The 24,682-nt window shown below is 36.5% G+C and overlaps 1 protein-coding gene across 1 annotated transcript in view; it reads left to right on the top strand.

Annotated features, from left to right (window-relative positions):
• The window catches only part of NCAM2 (neural cell adhesion molecule 2), a 160,612-nt gene extending 142,342 nt beyond the window's left edge, over positions 1 to 18,270 (top strand). Inside the window, exons 16-18 of the mRNA XM_010568451.1 lie at positions 7,672 to 7,876; positions 12,002 to 12,121; positions 17,960 to 18,270. Of these exons, the coding sequence (XP_010566753.1) occupies positions 7,672 to 7,876; positions 12,002 to 12,121; positions 17,960 to 18,071 (437 nt within the window). The 3' untranslated portion in view covers positions 18,072 to 18,270. The remainder of the gene's footprint in view (positions 1 to 7,671; positions 7,877 to 12,001; positions 12,122 to 17,959) is intronic.
• The last annotated feature ends 6,412 nt before the right edge of the window (positions 18,271 to 24,682 follow it).

Below are 24,682 nucleotides of genomic sequence, written 5' to 3'. Positions count from 1 at the left end.
CCCCCCCCCCAATCATTACAATTAGAATTCTTCAATTTTTAGTTTGGTTCATATTAGGTGGCTGCCATGCTACTCCACTAATGGAGCAAGTATGTGAAGTGTCTATATAGATACATGGCCTGAGCGCTTGAACCATATAGATTTAATCTGCCTACTTGAAACAGTTGTATCCCAAAAGGCAGATGTTTTAATACTGGGAGAAACTATATTGGTACATGACACTTAAACCAAGTACAACTCTGCTGACACTTGCAGTTGTACCAGTGTAACTATTTCAAGTAAAAACATGCACCATATACTGGCTGCACCCATAATATTAAAATTCTCTTTTTGTAGCTAATGCTATAAAATAATTATACATTTAAAATATTATTCCAAGTAATACATCTCAAAACTGTTGGTTTTGCATTTACATATGTCTTAAAGAGCTAAAAGAAAGTGCTGTCAAACCTGAAATATTTTATCAATTCAAATACAATCCCAACATAGTTCAACTTTTTTTGAGGTCTCCTGACTATAGTACTCTGGTTACAGCTGTCATCCAGTATAAAGATGCAAAAATCTCTCAGGTCTTTGTGGTATGTGCGCAGTGTGATTTTGAATTCCCCTAAAGAAAGCAATTAAAATAATTTATCCTTTTATGTAATATCAGTACTGAAACCACACATAAGTGTATGTTTTCAGTACCCATGTCAATCTTAATTAATCTGCACAGGTTCTTGGAAATTCCTCCAAGAGACATGTTCAGTAAATCTGCTGTCAATTTGAATGGAAGAAAGCGGGACACAGAAACTTAATTATTTCCCCAAGGCTTTCTGAAACCTGGGTGCCGAGCTGATGCCACAAACTCCACAAAAATGCCATCATTGCCCAACCTGTCCTCCCTCAATGCACAGGAGGGCTGGGATCTCTCTGCCCGCTTTTCTCTGGGGCTTCACGTAGAAGTAGGCACTGGTAAAAAAATACTCTTTACTATGGCGACTGAGTAAATACATGAAAGAAGGGGCTGTAGCTACCTGATAACTCTTTAGACACGTTAGAAATGCTTTTGAAGGCTGCGTAGGGATAGTTTGATGATGCCAGGAATAATTTTTTAAAACTTTGCTTAAAAAATAATAAAGCAAAACTCCAAATAATATTTTCACAAGCCAGCACACTTCTTCTAGTTAACACAGACTTCTTTCCTTTCTTTTATCCCTTAGCGGACACAGACAAGACATTGTTGACAGGAACACTCAAGCTGCTAACTGCATTACAGCATTTGTTTTATTTAGCATTTATGTTTTGTTTAAGACACCTTCATAGGAAAAATGATGTAAAGGGCCATTAGAGTAAATAAGAACTCAAGTCCTACTTACTCAGTACCCAGAAAGTGTCATAATAAAATAAATTTTCCTGTAAAATTTAGAGGGAAAAAGTAATTTCAGAAAACTTGTTGGCAAGAGGATCTCTGCCATAATAAAGAAAAGCTCCCTCACTCAGATAAGTATCAGAAAAGCATAACATTTCTGATAGATACCATTTTAGACATGCTCAATTTCATAGCTCACATCTTTATAATTGATAACCCTGGTTGGTACCACAGACTCCCTTGGCTGTGAATGCCCATCCCTCCTGTGCGCCGTTGTCTATGGTATACAGCCCCTTCTTTATGGCTCCTCTTGCTGCCAGTGAAACCATTAAAACTCCACTGCAATCAGGCTCAGATTTCATTGGAGATGGTAGACAATGAAGGTATGTCATTTATGAGTAGAAGAAAGTTAGCAGAAACCATCTCTTCAGTCAGTTAGTTACATCGGGATCAATAATACTGTCCTCTTATTTTTCAAACCTGTGTGTCAAGCATATCTGTCAGAACATATTACTCAGTTGTGCAGTACAGAGCACATACCTCATGTGCTTGTACACTACCCTTCAGCAGTATCTGTCCTAGCAGAAAGTTATAGGAAAAATCACTGGGGAAGAAAAAACATTAAAATTAATGTTGATTATAGCTTTGGTAACATCTTTTTGTATTAAGGAACAGGACAGAAAAGGATATTACTTACTGTCATGGTCTCTTTGCATCTCACATTCCCCCAGTAAATGTTGCACAGAATCATAATAATTTTTTAAAAGTTGATACTGCAACTGTATTGATTTGTTTATTTCATTTGAAGGTAGACATGTAGCTCCTGGGCAGTTACCTGGCTCAAAAGCCAAGTTTTATTGGTTTAAATTACTAAAAGCAGCTCATGCAGCTCTGGCTTTGGCAGCCAAATTATTGGAGCTTGTTTGCATAGGGGGGTCATTGGTTGTTTACTCCTTTTTGCCTGATGTGATTTTTATCTCAGTAAGGAACAGGAGTGCCTAGTAATGGGAAGCTTTTGTACAAAGCTAAGAAATGGTTCCTCTTCTAATTAATATAGTCTTCCAGCATCATACCATTCTCAGTAAAAAAGCTGAATACATGCTACATTCACAGGCTACCCAAGATAGAGTTCATTTTGGGTACCTGTAACTTGTAAGATTTGCTACCCTTACCCCCCCCCCGCCCCCTTCCAGATCTTTAGCTTGGCAATGCTTGTTCTAGCAATGGTCTTAGCTTTCCACCATTATAGTATGAACTGGTACAAAAACCTTGTACAGTTGTTTAACTTTTTGGTACTACATTATGATTGTTTGGATGCTTGTCAATGGATACTGATTTTTAAGATCTATGTTTTCTATCTTTTTAGAGATTTTGAATAAGTATATACATCTTGTAAGCCTTTGGTTCTAAGAAAAGTTCCAGATCATATCTAAAATTCAAAGACAACATTCATAGGCAGTGAAGAAATACCATCATGATTGGACAGCCTTTTTTTAAGAGTCAATAGAGCAGAGCAGTTCAAGATGATAAATAAGAATGTGCTTTTTTTCTGCCACTACCCAGTGCAATATTTTCAAATTCATCCTCTAGCTCATAATTTTCAACTACTTTAGCTCGAGAGCAGTTCCTACTTGAGCTTCAGACTGATCTGAAAGAAAGGACAAACTTATGCATAGTATCCCTGCACACTCATTCTCATCCATTCAAATGTAGCTGCCAGGTGCTACCCTATGAGTGCAGGAAAGTGTTTAATAACATTACTTTTTTTCTTTAAAAATGTAAATTACTCTAAAAGGTTAAGGGCTATATAGAATCATCTATCTTTGATTTTTTCCTTTAATCCATGCCTGCTAAGGAGGAGGAGATGGGAAGTAAGGCACAAAAAGGTGCTAACTTGCTTCTTTTTTCCAACAAAACTTAGAATCACTGAATGGTTGAGGTTGGAGGGGACCTCTGGAGGTCATCTTGCCCAAACCCCCTGCTCAAGCAGAGTACTTATTATAAAGCTTGCAATTAATATTTTATTGTACCAGCAGTTGAATATATACAATGTGATTCTGTAAGAGTATGGAGAAATTCTGTTACATCAAAGGACATACATTCATGTAACGTCAGTCCAAATGTCTTAATGTTGCATATTAAGTTCCTGTCCCTTTGTGCAGAGGCAAAAGCTTTTAGTTTTCCACATACAAAGTATAACTGTATATTCTGTGTGCATATGTAGATGGTGGCACTCTCTTTAGACCCGCTTCCCTTTAGAGTATCTGATATAGACTCCTTAAAGGAATTCAGTCTGAACTTACATTTGAGGGTCCAGAAAATTTATCTTTCCAGTTAGTTCTCTTCACTGGGAAATTCTGTTTTACTTGCCAAAGCTCTTCACTGCTCTTTCCCATTCAAATAATGATTTGTGCAAAAATGTTCAGTTATTTTATTAGAAGTTAGAAACACAACTTAATGAATAAGTGGGAACTTGTAAATTGCCAATACTTTCCATGCCTTTTATAGAAACTTGCTTCAATTTTTTAAATTGCATTTCTGAAAGTTTTGTAATCTTACTTCCATAAGTATTAATTGATGACCACTGATTTGAGGAAGTGGATGAATGAAGTAACTTTGTTTAAAGTTGATGGTTTCCTTCATTATCATGGCAAGGTGTATTATATTATTTATGTCACATTCTATATAACAAAAAGCATATAATTTTAAATTTGGCATATTTTTGACAAATGATAATTGAAACTTACTCAGAACTGTGGAACTTACTTGCACTTTTTTTTTTCAACCAGTGTTTTAAAAAGCTCCACTATGATTAGATTACTAAGTCAGGTCTACAGTAAACCTTTTCACAAAGTTGTTAAGAACTGATTGTCTCACATTAACATTTATTTTTTAAAATTTAAAATCATAAAAGTGTTTTTTTCAACTAGGAAAAAAAGGCATATAATGTATAAATACTTTATTGTTGTAGAGCATAAAGTGGAACTAATGTTTTGAGTCCATTTGGTACATACTGGAACATTGTTAAAAAAAATATAAAATCATTGCCTTATAATGTGGGGGGGTTTATTTATTTATTTTTTATTGTTTAAGAATTGTTGCAGTAAAGCTATTCCCAATTTAATTTAGGGCAAAACTTTTTGATAACAAAGGTGTTTTTCAAAGTTGGTTGAAAGGCTATATGTAGTATAACATTAACATTTCATCCAGTCACAGAATTAATACTTCCTTTGATTTCATAAGATCTTAAGACAAAATTTCACATTGTTTTGATACCATAGATATATTAAGATATGATTTTTGAAAGCAGTCAGGACAGACCTAAGTCTGCTTTAATAGAGATTTGCATTAGTTTTACAACTGACTTTTGTGGGAGCAGATAGACCAGTACAAAGTCACAGCAATTTAAGAAAGAATAGAATTAAGCCAAAGATTAACTTAAAAAAAAATTATCTATTTTCATTAATATTAAAAATAAACCATAACAAAGGTACTTTTAAAGCCTAAGACAGGTGAGAAGGCTGATGACAGCAGTGCTCCTCACCCCAGAGCAGGATGTGGACACATTCCTGTCGCTCTTTGGGGTGTGGGAGATAAAGGAGACAAATGTTGGAAAGGTATTGGCAAACATAAGAAATCAGACTTTCAAATGTTGTGAAAAAGAAACCTGTATGGACAAATGGGTTGCAAGTAAGAAAAATAGGATTTGGGACAAGTAGGGCAGTAGTAAGGATGGGGAATACTGAACAAAAAGGAAATTATCAGTCATAAAGAGATAGAAAAATATGTAACAGTCAAATATTTAGGTCTCAGATGTCCCACCAATACCAAGAAGAAAAACAATGAAAAACAAAGTCTTACCCACAACTATGGCAAATCAATCTGAATATCATTGTACAAAGGAGTAATATTGTTACTATAAACATTTCCTTTACTTGCCAGTGAAAATGTTGTGTAGGCTTTTGTGTCACTGAATCATTCGGGGGGGGAGGGAGGCTTGCCACATCACAATATTCCAGTGACACTGGAAATGCTGTTTACATCAGTGAAAAATGTATCTCCCCATGGTAAAGATTTCTTAACACTGCATTAAAAAAAGAAAAAAAAAATCCTAAAAATGCAACAGCAACAAAACAACCCCAAATCCCTTTAAAAATATGGAATAAAAAACCCTAATTTTTTCTCCTCCACATTTTATTTAGTGGTTAAGAAGGTATAGAGAGGAAAACTTTGCTGTATAAAAACTGTCTAAAACTGGACTGTATAGAATTTACGAGTATTATATCTGTTGAAACATATGAGCTTTTCAATAAACTGGAATTAAATATCATTTATATCTTCCTGACAATTCAGACTGGTAAACATAAATGACTGACGTTTACAAAGGAAGTCATCAAATAGATGGGTGAATGTGTGGATAAAGTAAGTTTTGGAAGATGTATCAGAAATTATAATATTTAACTAGGAATGTTGATGTTGGAAAAAAAAGAAAGAAAATGAATTCTTGTGAAATGTCAACTTCCAATATTGCTGATGGAGCTATGCATAAATGATACATCATTTCATTAACGTGCCATTATTTTTGTTATTTATATGATGTTTTTTAAGTCTTTCTGAAGAAAGGAAAGTAACCTTGAAGTAATATCTGCCTGTTTATCTGCCTATCCATCCATGTAAATATATTCATTGAATTCTGACTTATTGCATAATAACATTCTGAAGAACAGTTCTATAACGAAACAACCCATACAATAGACTATGAATCAATTACATAAGAAGTAAAATGTTCCCCTTCTTTTGAGAAAAGTTTTCCATTTAAGAATTCTGTCACATAGACTAACAGAATATATATTTCTGTTAGTATGTATTGATTTAGAAGTCCTCAAGAAAGTAATTTTCAAATTGTTTGAAAAGGTAAATAGATACTTTCTTAAAAATTAGTTAAGCAGCAATAGGAAAGCTTAAGTGATATTCTTAATCTGAAAACAGTCCACAATGTATCAGGGAGGTGGAAGAGAAAGAAGAGGAAGATGGTAACAGTAGCCCCATTAAAACATTTTTATTTTATTACATTATATTATGTTTTGGTGTCTGTTACAACAGTATTCGAATGCTCTCCTGTCAGAAAAATCTTGCTCCTATTTTGGCAACAGGCACAGATACAGCTGCAAATGGAAATATATCACTGCACTGCTGACTCATGCATCACTCCAAGGCATGGTAACACTAAGCAAGCAACGCTCATGTGCAACACCAACATGCAAAAAAACCCAGTTCCACTCCCCTATGGAGTTTGCTCAGGACATAGTGTCACACAACGCAATTGTCACTAGCCAATTTCTGAGCTAGACTGGCACCTTCTTGATTTAGCTGGGTGCATGAACCATTACTGAGAAGACTTTTTTTCCCCCTAGTTTATTGATCAGATACAAGTCCTCTCCTTTATAAGGGTCATCTGAGTTCACAAACACAATAGTTCTTTTGAGAATCACACTATTCAAAACAGTCTGTAGCATTACTGTCTGTTATGGAAATGTCAACTGAGTCAAAATATGAAAATATATTTTTCTGAGATTTGTAATGAAGTAAGATTAGCTAGGCATCAGCTTTCATAATACAAATAAAGCAAGCAAGATCAGGTGTGGAATATGTTTATTTTGAACTGTATGAATGTATTTTCAAGATACAAGACTTTACAAAATGAGTTCCTAACCCTATAATCATTTAATAATATACATAGTTTTCCTCATACTAATTTATTTAAGACTAAGTGTGTGCAACTGTTTGCAGATTAAATAGCTTGAATTAACTTCTTTGAAGACTTTTTCATTTTGCTTTAATTAAAAAAATGACCTTTTCAAGAATAAATACTGGTTTGGCACACTCTGAAACCTTTCAGTAACTCTGTGTAGCACCACTGCTAATTAATTATATTTGAAATGTGGAAATTGACAACTCATATCAACTATTATTATGTTGAACATTTAAAATGTTTTTCTTAGGCTGCATACTGATACTCTTAGTCTTGGAATGTTAAGATGTGATGTTATTTGTTATTAAATAATGTCATTTATGCTCTGTGACCATATTGGAATTTTGGCAATGGGAAAATATTATATAGAAAAGATGTGTTTTGTGATTTTTTTTTTTTAATCAGGTTGTATACATGCTTAATCTTCAGGACAGTTTATTTCCATTAATTTCTTAATGATTCATTTCTAAACATCCTTTAGCCTCCTGGCCTACAGCTTATAAGCTTTAGGAAATGCTATTCTTTGGGATGAATTTTATTAATGAATTTTAATTTTCTTTCCTTCAAGACACTCTTTTTAATGGTCTTGGACTTGGTGCTGTCATTGGCCTGGGAGTGGCAGCCCTTTTATTAATCCTGATTGTGACTGATGTTAGCTGCTTCTTTGTACGACAATGTGGATTACTAATGTGCATCACCAGGAGGATCTGTGGTAAAAAGAGTGGTTCAAGTGGAAAAAGTAAAGAACTGGAAGAAGGAAAGGCTGCTTACTTGTGAGTATTAATCACATATTTTGGAAACTTCATTAAAAGAGAAAGTTGGCTGTCCAACTTATATTAACTTTATGGCCATTTTGTGGTTGTGACAAAGGGAATTAATAAAATATTTCTATTATTTGGAAAAGTGTTCCTCTGAAATGTATAGAATCGTTTGTGGTCAAATGTTGTCTTAAAAGGAAAATGGACACAAAAAAGGCATTTACCATACCTGACTTTAAGATGGCCTCTTTGTGCAGCTTGACACAAAGGGAATCAATCGTAATTCACTAACAGTTATAGGCACATCTTTGGTCCATGAGGAACAGGTAACAGATCAGTGCGACTCCATTTCTACAAATCCATATTTGAGCTGCTAATACCCAAAAACTCAGTGAATTTTTTTTCAGTGGAACACAAATGCAAATGAACTGATCATTTATGTGCAAATATGTTCTCTTAAATGATAGGAGTGGATAGTGAGATCTCTGCAGAACAGTTCAAGTACTGATTGCATAAAGTAATAGTACTTTAAAGACCCAATGTTTACAGGGTTTTCAAAAGATAAGCTCGAGAGAGGATTACTTATGGTCCCTCATTTTAGGCAGTTCAATATTTTTAATTAAAAAATGCTTAATTTCCTCATTATGTTCATCTGATAGCATGCATTGTAATATTTGTGAGAATGCTGTCTTTGTGTGTTTAAATAACATTTGCTGGTCCAATTCCTGTGTGCTGTAGCTCTCCCACTAGTCAAGCCTTGCAGTTCATTCTCCTGAAGCTTCCCAGGTCCCATTCTTCCTCAGATGCCTCTAGAGCAGATCAGATTCTGCAGCCCTTATTATTCATAGCTGTATTGGGCTTCTTCGTTGTCAGTAGTGGAGGTGTAAGTGTCTTTTTTGGTTTTAGTTCTGGCTATTGGGATTCAGAGACTGTGTCTTTCTTAGGTAACTTGATTACATTTCTTGGTTGGGTTCTCAACCCTTTTGGAAACAGCTCCATAGAACAAAACCGGTCATAAGCAGGCACAGAGTATTTACATCAAATAATGCTTCTGAATAGAAGTTATGCCATAAAATAGCTGTTTCCTAATTCTCTGCAGCTTACAGTAAGAGAAGGAATAACAGCATTTTTTCTATTATGTGAGGCCAGCATGTCCGGGTCAATAGAATCAAGATGTGAAGCATCTTGCTCTGACTCAGCTGTCCTTTCCTATTGAGCACAACAATCCAGTTTGTGATTTAATTTCCATTCAAGAAGTGACCAAGTATAAATTGGTGTACAAACCCTCCTGAATGGGAAGACCTTAGGGAGCAAGAGTTGCAAATGTCACTTGACAGCAGTTTATACCTTGCTATCAACATCTCATACCCAAACGCCATTCCATGCTGTCCCAGAAAAGCATAAAGCTGGTCAGTTAATATTAATTCCTTCATGACATTTCTTTTGAAGAACAACTATCTTATTTAATTATATTTCTTTCCTTGTTGGGTGAACTTCAGTCAGTCAGATCTTAAGATATTTGGGACTGTTCTTATTTTAGCCTGTTCTCTGCATAAATAAACTGTCAGGCTAAAATTTCAAGATAGGCTTGAAGAGTCAAAATTTTAATTTATTTCATGCTAGCTGGCATTCCCTAAAAGACAAAGACATTTCCCTATTTTAAATATGTTCGTTCACATTCTGGGTTTTTGAGTGGGTTTATGGTACAGTTCTCTGTTACATTTTGATTGTAGCATATATATAGGCATTAATTATGTTCCATATGTAAAGAATGTAGATGATACGATGCATGTAACATACACGTAGCCACCTGGAACAGAAGTGACATAATGTGTTTCCTACAAATGACTTTCCCTTTTGTGGAATTTTTAATTGTTACACAGTTTGTACTTTCTGTACAGATCAATTTCTCAGTCCTGTGTGAATGCTGTTCACAAATAACATCTTTCATAGGCTTTTGGTCATGCAATAATGTATGTTTGTCTGTAAGAATGTAGATGTACAGACAAACCAAGTAGAACTTACAATTCCCTCCACCAGTCCTGCTATGATCTGTAATCTTGTAATAGATATGAGGTAGCCATGACAGCTATGTGTATCATCTATAGAAATGAGTATTGTATTTATTTGTGTATCTTAAAGTAGAATTGCACTTGCAGAGGTGAATAACCGTATGCAATTTTTTTTTTTAAATAACGAGAATCTTTTAGACTTCTACCCATTAATTCTTCCTTAGTCAACTTGTTGGCTACACATTTATCTGTGCTACACTCTTATTAAACTACAAAGATTTTCCTTGAGGATACCTACCAGAGGATGGTAGAGTTTTCCAGGTACTTCCTGAATAAATGGATTATTGTAGTTGTAACAGCCTGTTTAACAATTATCTTCCCAGGAACAATATGCAAATGTGAGACATGAATTAGACAAGGATTTAACTAGGTTTTTGCTATGGCACATAGCAGTCTGACTGCTCTCCAGAACGTCACAGGTCCAGAAAATAGTCTATTAAATATAAAAGTGATTGTTCATCTGTTACTCAGTTACCCTCTGTTTCCAGGCTGCAGCTGATGAAGTTCCATGCATGATATAGTTCCTGATCTGATGACAGGAACAGGGGTGAAATATTTGCATGGAAAGAGGTTTTATTTTGGAAATATCAAATATGTCTTTGGTATCCTTTGATCTGCCTTTTGAGAGTAAAATTATATGCAAGTTAATTAGTATTAATATTGTTAATACTTTTGTAGCAGTGAGTAGCTATTTCCATACCATGGCCATATTATTGAGAACAGGCCTGTGGAGAAGGACTTGGGGGTATTTGTGGATGAAAAGCTGGACAAGACCCAGCAATGTCCACTCACAGCCCGGAAAGCCAACTGTATGCTGGGCTGCATAAAAAGAAGCGTGACCAACAGGTCGGGAGAGGTGATTCTGCCCCTCTACTCCACTCTGGTGAGACCCCACCTGGAGTAGTGTCCAGCTCTGGAGTCCTCAGCACAAGAAAGACATGGACCTGTTGAGGCAGGTCCAGAGGAGGGTCACAAAGGTGTTCAGAGGGCTGGAACATCTCTCCTATGAAGAAAGGCTGAGAGAGGTGGGGTTGTTTAGCCTGGAGAAGAGAAGGCTCCAGGGAGACCTTACAGCAGCATTTCAATACTTAAAGGGGGCTTATAATAAAGATGGGAACAGACTTTTTAGTATGCTCTGTTGTGATAGGACAAAGGGTAATGGTTTTAAAGTAAAAGAAGGTAGATTCAGGCTAGATATAAGGAAGAAATTTTTTACAGTAAGTGTGGTGAAACACTGGGAGAGGTTGCCCAGAGAGGTGGTAGATGTCCCATCCCTGGAAACATTCAAGGTCAGGTTGGACGGGGCTCTGAGCAACCTGATCTAGCTGAAAATGTCCCTGCTCATTGCAGGGGGGTGGGACTGGATGACCTTTAAAGGTCCCTTCCAACCCAAACTCTTCTATGATTCTATGATTATCAACAAAAGCATGACAACAGTCACTACTCCATCTTCCTTCAATTCATTGTCCAATTAGCACAAAGATTATTCACTTACTTACATGTGCGTGACTAGCATTTGTTCCTAAAATGAGGGAAATATGACATAGAAACAAAGAGTTTCTTCTACCCGTGCAAGCAGAAGGGGCTAGATTATTACCACACAAGGGCTCTTTACCCTGTTCTGGCAGCTGGGATTATCACAATCTCGGGAGATAAAGTACACTTCTGCAGTATGTATACTAACATAAATGCTCTTTACACTGCCAGAAAAGTTCAAACATAATTAGGCATCAAGTCCTATATTTATTGTGCTAGGTTACAAAAGTTTACATCTATTCCCATGAAGAGGCCATCGTCTTATTATTTAGTCGTAAACAAAATGCTCTTTTGAGATGCTAATCCGTGATGTTTGCAGAGTTAGGTAGGTAACCATGGATACAGGATGCTTTGAAGACTTCAAGGAATTGGGAACACACTGCTAAATGTGTCTTGGTGGTGTTAGTCACTGATAATTAGTTCTGCCTTTTCTTTGCCCACTTTTGAGAGACGGGATCTTGGTAATTAGTTACGTGCAATGTATGTGGTTAATATGAAGATATAAGACTAAGACTCTTTTAATAATTTTTAGGAAAGACGGATCAAAAGAGCCAATAGTGGAAATGAGAACAGAGGATGAAAGAATTACTAATCATGAAGATGGGAGTCCAGTAAATGAGCCAAATGAGACAACTCCCCTCACAGAACCAGAGTAAGTAGCCTGACATTCCCCGCAGTTTCACACAAGCTCTTCCTGGCTGCGAGGACAGACTGGGCCTTCCTTCTCTCTGGGAGGGAGATACACAGCATCACCAGAATGGTGTGTTGTGACAATGCAATGTACAAGTGTGATTTTTTTTTTTTTTACAGTAATTGATCTAAATCATGGTACCCCACAAACCACAACTGAGGTTATGACTAGACATTTTCTCTTCTTTCTGTGACCCAGAGTACAACCACATTTAAGCATTATTCAGCCCTTGGATGGCAATACTGTGATAGCGGCAATCCTGCAGCATATCTTTACACCACCACCTGTTTGGAGGTTAGCGAGTATCTGGGGAAATTTTCTGGCCCGCCCTGATGCCCTGACTCCTGAAGAGTTCCTCCTGTGCTCTTGGTGAAAACAGACCTTGTGTCAGGGTGGGGAGGTGCAGGCAGCTCTGCCCTGCCCTCCTCAGCCCACTGGTCCCCCCTGCCCAGGAGCCAGGAGCCCCATATCAGCTCCAGCCTCATCAGCAGCCTGTGCCCAGCCCTGGCCCCAATGGGACATGGACCCACATGCTGCTGCTGCCCCCAGCTCTGCTCACTGCATTCAGGGGTTGGAGGGTGAGGGACAGGCTCTGCCTGCACTCTCTGGCTCTCAGCTGCACCAGAGCTTGCCCCTGGTGCTCCTCTGTCGCTCCCGGCTAACCTCCAAACCCATGGGGAACCACGGCCGGCAGAGGCAGGTCACAGCCCTGCCACCTTCTCTTTCAGCCCTGGCACCTGCAGGCACCTCACCCCCACAGTCCTCCCAACCCTGCAGTGGTAGCTGAGCAGGAATAGGAGGATTTTTTTGTTGGGTGCAGCTGATCTTTGCCACCTACCCAGCAGCTATCAACCACCCTGCAGGAATAATCTCCTGACTCTCAGGAATAGCCTTAGATTGAGTCACACACACATCCCCCCACACACCCTGTATGTAGTGCAGAATGATCCCATGCTCCAGAAACCCATCTCCTCACAGGGTGGTCCCTTCCTGCTTTCATTCACATAACTGAGAGCTTAGCTCAGTATTTAAGTCCATGTGGTGTAATTGGATTAATAGCACTGAAGGGCAGCCATTTTGCTGAGTTCCTTCCTGCCCCCTTCCCATCCCTGCAAGCTGCTCTCAGCACAGAAACTGCAGCAGTTCTCACCTGGGCTTGCAGGCTCTGGTGGCCTCCTGAGTCACAGGGACCAGCTGTGGCCTCAGGGATCCTGGACGCTGGTGGTCAGGTCCTCTTCTCCCTTTTGTGTGGCAGCCCCTGGAACAGATTAAACTGGGTAGAGTGGCTGGTGTTTGTACCTGAATAGCACCTTTCAAAACTTGTGTGGAGGGTAGAATAACATTTGTGATGGGGCACAAGCAAGCTGGTATTTTGCTAAGCTTACTATTACAAAGAGAGCTTCTGATATTATTTTTTTTTTAATTCTGAAAATTTAGTTTGAAAAGAAACTATTATTTCAAGAGAAGTGATGACAGTGCCATTCCTTCTATTGAGCGCCCACCTAGTGGTGTTAAAAGACATGAACTGATTGCTCAAGAGTTTCATTTCTGAGCTTCAGAAGTTGATTGATTTGGGATTACTAAAGAAAGCTCCAAGTTTCTTTGGCTTGAGCCCAAAGCTTTTCATGTGTTGTGAAAGTCTCCTACCTCATGAGATCTTAAAGCTGTCAGAGCTATGAAGACACTTCTGTAGTAAATATAGAAACTCACCTGTTGATTATTTGATGGTATCACAGTTGTTTTTTAAAAGGAGAGGATGTTCTTATAAAACAGACTTTTTCTCTTTCTGAAAATACAACAAAATTACCTTCCTTGCCATTATCTAGATCTGCAAAAGCCAGAACTTTTAATAAGAAAAAAGCTTGTGTTATTGACTGTCATTGGCATTTGTAGTAAATGGGGGGGGGGGGGGTTGGGGGGGGGGGGGTATTAAGAAACGCACAATTAAGCTATATACTTCTTTAAAGAACCTGTACCTGAAGGCTTCAAACTTGTGTTAATTAAATAATTATGGAATTTGTTAAATGACTAGTGATATGTTTGCTCTTCATATTAGGATTTATAATGAGGGGCACTGTAGAGAACCCACAGTTATCTAAGGAGTCAGGGGAAAACATTGTACAAGTCCGGCAGGCTTTGGATATGTTAGTGGGTAAGGCACCAGGGCCACATTTTTTTGTGCTTCAGGACTATTTGTAACACCAGATCTTGCAAATACAAATGAGATTCATCTACCAAGGGACGTGATACCAGGAAAGATTAAGTTCCGTTTTTTCCTGCTTGTCCCAGTCATTAGAACAGCTGACAGGAGTGGAATATGAGAGTTAAAATAAATGTTTTATTATCTTAGGGGACGGGGAAAGAATCAGTCACTGGTGGCATGAAAAAATAACTAAATCATAGGAACAACTGATAAGGAGTTTGATGGGTATTATGTCCTTGGGAGAATAGGACTGCTAAGAGATATTAATAATTATGACAGTTTCCTTCTTGGTAATTTCTTCTCCCACAACAAATGGCAAAAGGCAGCAGTCCAAGGTACAGCTGGACAGAGGTCAGCTGAAGATTTGGGACCTTGTAATTTAGGAAACCAAAATGAATAGAGCATCATGCAGTCAGGACATCTGAAGGGACACTGGTATAGGGGAACATGGAAACAACTTCTCCTCAGACACAGGTCATAACCGATGAAACAGAAGCAACATAAAGTACGGGTGAGACACCACTAAAGGAAAGGAGGACGCAGTAGGGTAGAACTAAGTCTCTCAGTAGGAATAACACAAAAACACATTGTCAATAACAGGTGCTATCAGCCAGAAAGGCACATGCTGAGCAGGGTGAGGATGACCAGTGGGGATCTTGGAGGGAAGAGCTTTGTTTGCAGAAAGGAAAAGTTTCAAGGACATTCCAGGCAGGCAATGTTCATACAAGGTGGGATTCATTCTGACTAATTATGGGTGTCTTAAAGGTATACAAGATAAGCCTTCAGTTTACATCAGATGAAATATTTTGAATAATTAGTTTAATTATTTTGAATGATACCAAATTATACTCAGAACTTTAAATGCAATTTAAATGCATTTGTGGGAAATAATTAATAAAGACTTGACTTCCTTTTACAGTAATAGAGTATTTTCATTATATTCCTTAGCATATTATTTGACGATCTACATTTTGACTCAGATGATTCTTGTCAAAGCCAAGTTTGAGATCAATGTATGACAGATGAGCACAAAGCACTTTTACCTGCAAGTCAACAAGTTTTAATAATGCTAGCAGGAAATCAATTTAAGCTGTGCATTTCATGTTACATTTCTGTAATATAATTAAAATACCACATGAAATGTGGTACTATATTTACATTCCTAGTCTGACATTATTGTGTTTCTCTTAAGTTTTTCTTAGTATTAATGAAGCTGGGTGAATTCCAGTATCAAAATGGCTAGAAGCCATTTTCCTATAAAATAGGAAAGTAAATATTCTAGTTAAAATTTTGTATGAGTAATATCAGCAGGCTATTGCAGTTAGGCCACATGCAGCGCTATAGGAAGTCAATATTATTAATGATTGACAACAGCCAGCATCTGATTAAAGCAAAAGAACCTTTTAAAGTTCTCTAGTCTTTTTTTTTTCCTTCAAAAAAGCTTTTATTATAAAATACTGTAAGATTTGAAATGATTGGTCTGCCCAGCTGAAAAATATAAAATTATTTCAAACAGATGTAGCTAAAGAAAAAATAGGTGTAGGAAAATTGGTGTAATTAGAACATTTCAACCTGATTTAGTTAATAAAAAGAGGAAAATTATGGAATCTGTTAATAGAGATTAAATATGAATTAATATTTGAATCAAATGGAGAGGAAAATTCTAAAATAAAAAAATGTCATCAAAGAGGATAATGTCTAATGATAACTGAACTGATAATTTCAGATCATATGCAAAAAAACTCTCAAGTTTTTAAAGACAGTAAGGTCAAAGAAAGGTGGATAGACTTTTTGATGAGGAAAACTTGTAAAACATTTTATTTGGTTTTCATTCTTTTTCTTTTCCCCTTGCTTGCATTGAAAGCAAGGCTAATTTTATCACAGTTTGCATGAGCATGGATTTCAGTAATATGTGGTATCTTTCAACAGGGTTTTAGCAAATCTTTCTATTTCAAATAATTTCAAATTATTTGTAACATGTTCTTAATCCACTTCCCCAAAACCAATTTATTTAAATTTCCACACAGTGTATTCTGTCAATTGCCCAGTGTTTACTCTGACTAAATATTTCCTCCCTTTCAGCACCATCTTTTGAGAAATTACTCTGCCTTTATATAAAACTAGATTAAATAAGGTCTTTTTTTTAATAGCAGTTTAAGTGCTTTGCATTATCAGGCCTTTAACACAGGTGCCTTCTTACCTGAAATGCATCTCATGAGCCGTGCTTCCTCTGCCCCAGTGTTTTATCCTCTTTTAAAAATAGATTTGTGTCAATTCTGCTGTTTCCATTCTTTCAGGTGTCCTGTCATGGGCTGAAGTCTGTTTCCTTTGGGTGTGCCATGTGAAACAGACAATCAGTGGAGAACTCCCTCTGTGCTCAAAGCCAGACAGCTGATATATTTCTCACATATTTTACTGTAATAGAACAAGTTAGTCTCCTCTTTGTTTTCTCTCAGACTTAGATTGTGCTTGTTGTTTAACCTCTAGATAAACAGCATCTTTCTTAGTTTGTTTCAGACAGCCTAAATTTCATAAGACTGAGAATTTAGGTATTGCTTTGTTTGATTTGTTGTTATTAAACACCGTTATTACAAGACATTCCTAAGGGATACCTCAGACAGTTTTTGAACAGTATATTGCTCTTCGGGATATCAAAGCAATCACAGTGGAAATTTACTGAAACATTTAACAGTTATTATGAATAATAAAGGCATATGCATACTATTCCCTAGTTAAAAAACAGAAAGCAAACCCAAACTGGAATCATGATTAACAGATATTATGCCCAGGAGGCATTATTACAGGAACAGCTGAGTAAAACATACATATTTTTGACAGCTAGATTTTTTGACAACTAACTCCTGGCAGTAGGGAATCAATGTTTTTCAAGACCTTTTTGAACGAAATCAGTGTTTTGTAGTTCCTGTAAAATAAGAGTGGGAACTCTTTTGCCATTGGAATTAAGGATTATAAAACTCTTCAGTGTTTTCTCTAAGTTAGTCTTAAAAGAGCTATGTTATTAATGCAGCTAGATTGTATGATCTGGCAAAAATAAATTGTAGAAATTTCTAAATAATAAAATAATTTCCATTACCTCCTTGTGCTACAAGAATTTCTCTCCTTTACCTATGTCTTGGCATAACCTCCTGTGATAGGTGTCCTCTTTCGTATACAATTGAATTTACATTTAGAAACAGGCATAAAAAAAGAGCATAATCTAGATTCAGCCGAAGGCTTGACTGTAAGTGTTTCATGGTATCCTAGGGAACATATACCTCTGTACTGTCTTGGGTCAAGTTGTTTGGCATTCTATTGTTTCTTTTGTCTTATTGAAGAAACTGCGTTTTGGACAGCAGCAATGATCTTATCATGTGCCATTTAGCTTTGTCTGGCTTTATAGAAATGGAAAGAGTTAATATCAATTTCTCTAAAAGCAAAGAACCTCAGTGCTCATAATAAAATAGTTATACATTATTTTCAAATAATTATGGTTTTAGAAACACTACGAACTGTATAAGCAATACATATGTTGTAAACTTAAATTCCAGATTATGTGTTATTTATGTGTTACCATGATTCCTCTTTTCTTCTGACAGGAAGCTGCCACTAAAGGATGAAAATGGGAAAGAAGCTTTAAATCCAGAAACCATAGAAATCAAAGTTGCTAATGACATCATCCAGTCAAAAGAAGATGATAGCAAAGCATAATAAGATAAACTACAGCTGTCTGGATAATGCATTTGGATTAAGTAACCCTGTGACCAAAACTTTACAGCTGACCTTAATTCCTTGGGAAACTTAAGCTTGGAATAGTTAGTACATGTGTACATATGATGAAACAGTTTCTGTCTACAGTTCCTTTCTATTTTTTTGTTCATGGTTTTAGTATGCAGTTTTGCTGATACCAAGTCCCATGGTATAAATTTGAAAAATCTGCAGAATAAGAACTGTAATTTATTATATGACAAAGTATGTCTATTCAGAAGACTAGTTACAAAGCACCCCTAAATACAAACAACACATCAGGTCTCTCCAGATCTTACAGTGTAAGATACATACATAAAGTGCCATATATTGCTGTATTTGTTTCCATTTATAATGAAGCAAAAGTTTAGGTTGCCTTTAAAAAAAAGAAAATCAGTCTCAGTATAATGTTTAAGACCTTAGTACTGGCAGACACTCAGTAGTCATTCCAGCTGTGCTTATCACTTGAAGCAAACAAAAAAAAAAGACACTCTTCAATATAGAGCCAGCTCCACCTGCAGTTTCACCTTAGGTCTTCAGTAAAATAAAAAGATAACCACAATGTACAGATTTAAATTGGCTAAATAATTAGTAGCAGTATATTGGCCTCATCCTAACTACATGAGTGTGACTCTGAAAGGCTCCAGGATTTTCAGTGCTTCATGTTTTCTCTACTAAAGTTTTGGAGGTTGCATGTGAACTAAAATGCAGCAAAGGTGTGAAAAGAAAACTCTTTTTTGATCATAATCTTGGCTTCAAGCAAAACCTTACAATAAACACAAGCTCACATTATTTGTCCCAAAATATTTATACATATACAGTATTCGTTCTTTTAGTTCTAATCATTTAGTCAAGGGTTAAAACTGCATTTTAGTGTAGTAGACCCATTTTGTCCCCAAATCAGTACATGAAATATTAAAAGTTGGCCTTATTAAAGTAGCACTTGTTCCTTTATGATTTCATACACTTTGTCTTAACAAAAACCCCCATAAGAACAGATGGAAAGGAAGACTTTGGCTAAACAGTTAGGAACAGTTTTAAATTATTAATAGTATCTTGTATTAGATCAAATACATTTTTTTCCTGTCAAGCATTCGTTAAGATAATCCTTTTTATTATCTGGTTAACATGTTCAACTGAAATTTGACTGATTTATTTGATGCAAAATTAATTCCTATTTATTATGATTGATTTAATGATGCCACTAACTGGAGCAATATTTTTTTTTTCCATTCCAGCATAGTGTATCCACACCTACCAATCTCTTCAAAGTCTTGCTTTGGAAGAAGTAGACAAACTATATAGAAAACTAGACTGAAAAATTCTACTTGTCAGGAGTAAATTGTAAAGTACCTTGTGGATTTTCCACATCTATTCATACCTGAGGTTTAAGCATAGCTTTACTCGGAAAATTACGTCCTTTCCACACTATATCTGAATTTTGCTCATATTTGAAGTCCTTATACTTCCCAGTTTCCCACAGAATGTCATCAACCCTTAGCTGATATTTTGTGGTCATGGCAAAGTGGTTGAATTCTGTGTAGTAAAGCCAAAAGTCAAATGTGAAAGAGTATCCTTAAATTTGAGGAAAATGGCAGGTTAACCTGCTTGTTAACCCAAGCTTTAGTGCATTTGAGGAAGCTGAGGAGGATATATTTAATTCATAGATCTTTCTTATTTTTCAAAACCAAGTAATTTTATGTGTTTTCTTACAACTTTTCCTCACTTTGGGAAGTACCTACAGTGAACCAAGTAGTTGAGGACATACCAGTGGTGTGGCTAGGATAAGAGGCCAAGTTCCTACAAAACCAGTACCAAAGTGAAAAGAATGGGTAAGAGGAGATAGCAATGTGGGATGAAAGTTGTGAAAGAGAATAATTTAAAACTGCTGCAAATAAGTTTCTTTAAGTGCTAAGGCACTGCTTCTGGGTGAAGGGAAGATGAAGATATTCCTTTATGACCTCTCACTGCTGTTCCCACATACTGAGCAGACAGTACTACCAAATAGCTGCTTCCTGTCCTGTTTCTTTCTAAGTACACAGTGAGCAGGACTGCCCCCTAACCTATAATTAAAAGAACCAGTTGTCTTATTTATATATATATATGAACATATATTCTTTCTACAAAGTATGTATTTGCAGCTGGGCTTCCTCCCTCTATAAAAATGTAAGGAAGGGGCCTGGAAAATTCCAGCAGTTGAGAGTAACGTGGTTGGTGCGGCTTGAACATCTGCAACCCACATCATCTCATGCAGTATTTTTACCAGGATGAGGATGAAGATAGGAAACATCCTTTTCTCTTCTACCTGCCATCACAAAGTTAGGTGGTGCTATACATATTCACATAAGTCAAGCTTTGCTAGGCAAATGGTGCTTTTTCTGAAGCCAGCATGATCATTTGCACAACAAGGTTCCTATACAATGTGGGCAGAGCTAACAGTGTCCAGGCTCAACTGTAGACGCATTTCAAATTTTAGTACTTCTTACTGAGACTTACACAAAACACCTTTGTGGCCTAACAGTTAAATATTGGGTTTTTTTGATTTTGTTTTTTGGTGGTTGTGGTTTGTTGGGTTCTTTTTCCTAATATGGCCTCTAATTACAATGTAAAGGGATTAAAGAATTTAAGAGGTCTTGTTAGCACATTTATTATTAATACAACTGTGCTACTCTTTACAAGTAAAATATCCTGCAAAATTATTTCAATATTGGAAGCAAAAACATTTTCCACTATATTGGATTACAAATCAAAAGCTATTTTCAGGAGTATTTATTTTCTTCCTGCTGTTAAGTCTCTTGCCAGTTGGGCTATGAGAGGGCTGACAATTAAACAGTTCTAAATTACTGATGGACTGTTCCAAGCATACCTTTTGGTCTGTGGATTAATAGGTTCTCTCTTGTGCTTTGACTGCTGTGCAGGAGAAAGCCAAACTATAACTATGAAAGAATGCTTAAAACCACTGATATTTGCAAATATTTCCAAATGAGGGACAGCACATAGTAATTTGTAAGATTTGTGTGGAACTGGAATAACATCATTTCTTTATTTTCTTTTCCTATTCTAGACTAAAAAGAAAAAAAACAGGTATCTGTATAAATGTCACTTTTACTGTCTAAAAGTAATTTTAAGTGTTAGTAAGAAATGTCAGAAGAGTTGACAAAATATAACTATTTGTAAAAGTAATCTGAATTGTTATGCTAACATACTCCAGAGATGAGGGTGGGAGGGAGCCACTGAAATTATTAATGATACAGAATGTGGCAGTGACAATCTCTATTCAACAAAAAATAACGAGTAAAATTAAGTAAAATGACTTAGAGCTTCTTGTTATTATATTTTTTTTTTAGTAGACCTGAATTCTGGTTTGCCACAATAGTAACAAAAGTTTTAATTAATGTTTTACAATTTAGTATACAAATGTACTCTGGAGAGTTTTTTCTGGTTTTGTTTATTTGTCTTTTTCAAATTATAAGATTTTTTTGTGGTTGCAGAAATATTTATTATTCTGGTGATGCTAATGCCTAATGTGACAAAGATTAATTTATTTAGGCCTCAGTCTTGCAAGAAATTTTGTGTGGTTGAACCCACCCCTCATCTGGCACCCCACTGACCTCAGTGGGGTCGATGTGAGCAGGATGACAGATGTACTTTCATAGGTGAGCTTGCAGGATTGGGCCTACTTTCTATCTCTTCATAGATATATACAATGTAGTTACACAGTGACAGTCATCTACAAAGGCTGTTTGACAACAGTCCCAGGTATAGTAAATTCCACCTGCTGTCTTCAGCCTCTGCATTGATGTTCATCCAAAAAAGTGGCTTTCTTTTTATGATGATGACTACTTTGATTACTTATTTAGGTGCCAATCATCAGAGTGTAGTATAATAATCATGCCATTTTTCTGTTTCCTAGACTGGATAATGGAAATGTATTTGTGCCTTTTGATAGCATGCCACTCTGCTTTATTAAAGAAAAATCTTCAATAATTTGTCTACAAAGCCTGTTTAAAATATTTGAAAGCTTTACCATGACATACTTTTTCTGCTCAAATATGCTCAAATACTCATATAAAGTAAACTGGAGATAGTATTCTCAAGTCACGTAAATATTTTAAACACAAAATTTGCAAAAATCTATTGAGATCACAATTCTAGTGAGGGTCATCGTGGGTATATTACTGCTGAAAAGATTCAAGTAGATGGAGCACATGGCGGGTGTGTACGGGTGTTTTGACCAATTTATCAAGTTGGAGAGTCAGATAGAAAGTCTCCTTAGTTCTGTTTAGGTACTTAGACCTAAACCATTAAATCCTTTTCTCAAATCTGAAGGTTGATGTGGAGCATCTTCCCACCCTTTTACCTCTGGAGTAAAACTGGAGTGAATATTTGTTTCACAGTCATTTGTGGCCTCACCATCTCTGTGTAAGCTGTCATAGGAAGTAATATCTTTGTAGAGTAATTGTTGTGTCTGTTGGGTGATATTCACTCCTGATTAAAGGGCCTCCAAAAAGACCATTTACTGGAAAAGCTCAAGACCCCTATTATGAATTGATCTATGGAAGGGTGCTGAGAGCACTGCAAGAAGGGCCACAGTGGAATCTAGGTCTCATTGGACTTTAAGACACAAACTGACTTCAGTGGGGCCTGAATTTCATTCATCCGTCTCAGTGAGGCTCTGCATGTCCTCAGCTGATCGAGTCGCTTTTGTGAATCGGAGTTCTAGATGTAAGTGGAACTTAAATGTCCTGCTAGGCTCCTGCTAACGTTTTGCACAGAGGAGGTTTTCCTATCAGGAGTTTGTACTGATCAGGAAACATTGATAAAAATATCTGATCACGGTTTTATCCCATACATTCCTATATGCCCATAAATAAAAGAAATGAAACATCACTCTAAATAAATCATTGTGATTGCAATACTTCTTTAAGTGAAGATGAAAACACTTTAAGAAATAATGTTTCTTCTTAAATCCCTTTGTTTAACTTCAGATACTTGTGCTGATCAATGCAAAGCTACTATGGTTAAATAAATCTTTTTTAAAAAGGCTCCATCCACTTTTCAGATTTTTTCATATCATCTCCTGGAGTACCCAATCCACTTGACAGCAGTTCTGTAGTGGTGGAGGGAAACCACTCCCTAAGTTTTAAGTGATCTTCAATATTTCCAGTGCGCATAGAAATGTGTTCTTATATAATTTTATTTGAACCTGAGCTAAAAAGAAGCCATTCTATTACAAATTTGGCTTTGGATCAGGCTCTGAGAAATCACAGTTTACCAATCTATCTTTCCTCTTAACAGGCATTGTAAGCCTGATGATGTTTGACTTTCAAACTTGAATATTGGCCATTTTTAGCCCAGAGAAATGAAATAAATATTTATTGCCAAATTTGTATTGGCAGCTTTTAAGTCACAGGTGAGATCGGGAGCAGGCGAGATGACCAGATGCTGTGCTGACAGAATTCAGGAAAGCCACTACTGGAGAGAACAAGTGCCAAAGAGCGAGCGAGAGAGGGCTCGCATACTTGGAGCATCTCTCGCCTCTCATTAGCAGTGACAAGGGAAATGGGGAGCTACTGAAACAAGAGCGACTGCTGGAGGGCATTGCCAAAAGGCAGGGTACTGCAGGCAGTGAAAACCAGAGGAGGGGGAACATTAACCCTGCTGTATCCTTTAATTCTACCGTGTAAGTAGGCTACATTTTAAAACCTAAAATACAGGGTTAGGGGAAGGGAAAACAAACCATCAGAGTCTCTATAGATCAAATATAGTGACAAATATATAAAGCAGTCAGACCCCTAGGAAGATAATTTCATTGCTCATGGTATAGAGTTCTCACTAAGAATTTTGAACTACTTAGACAAGGTTTTAAAAAAAAATAGCTTTCCTGCTACAATGAGCACTCAGTATGTATTTGTATGCTGTGTACAGTATAAGCTAAAACATACCATATATTGTTTTTGTTATTCCACATGTCAACAGCCCACTTGAGATATATACCACCTGAATTATATATTGATAAGTTAGCTACCAATGGAGCTAGTTTGTTTATTGTTTAAAAATCTTATGTCCCTATGAAATGCTGTGTATATATATATATCTCTATACTGTAAAAAGAAGTAATATCACAGATGCTGGTTTTGTATTTATGAAAGACATTGAAAGTATGGCTTAAAGTAAATCAATTATTTGTCACTCTTCACCATTTGTATATTAATAGTAAAGATACTTTTACTTTAATGAAGTGTTGTAGTTACATTTATTTTTGCTAAGTGTCTTTCTGTCAAGATGTCTGGTTCATTAGGAGTCTTACTGCCAAAAAGAAACATATCAATTATTTTTCCCCCATTATAGAAGTACTGAATAATGCTCAAGCAGCCCTGCAATTTATTATTCTCTTTGCTGTCAAAACACATCAGTGCTATTAAAAACTGCTATCGTAGCATCCTGAGTCTCCAGCTGAGCTTGATGCCCATTATGATCAGCCACCTAAATGTTAGTGTTGAAAGATAATCTTTTTTTTCCAAAGAATACGAAAGCAATATTCTAAAGGTATTTAGTATATGCCAACAAAAGAT

This window comes from Haliaeetus leucocephalus, unplaced genomic scaffold, assembly GCF_000737465.1.
Source record: "Haliaeetus leucocephalus isolate CR32 unplaced genomic scaffold, Haliaeetus_leucocephalus-4.0 Scaffold243, whole genome shotgun sequence".
Taxonomy (NCBI): Eukaryota; Metazoa; Chordata; class Aves; order Accipitriformes; family Accipitridae; genus Haliaeetus; species Haliaeetus leucocephalus.
This window is presented reverse-complemented; position numbering and strand designations above follow the sequence as displayed.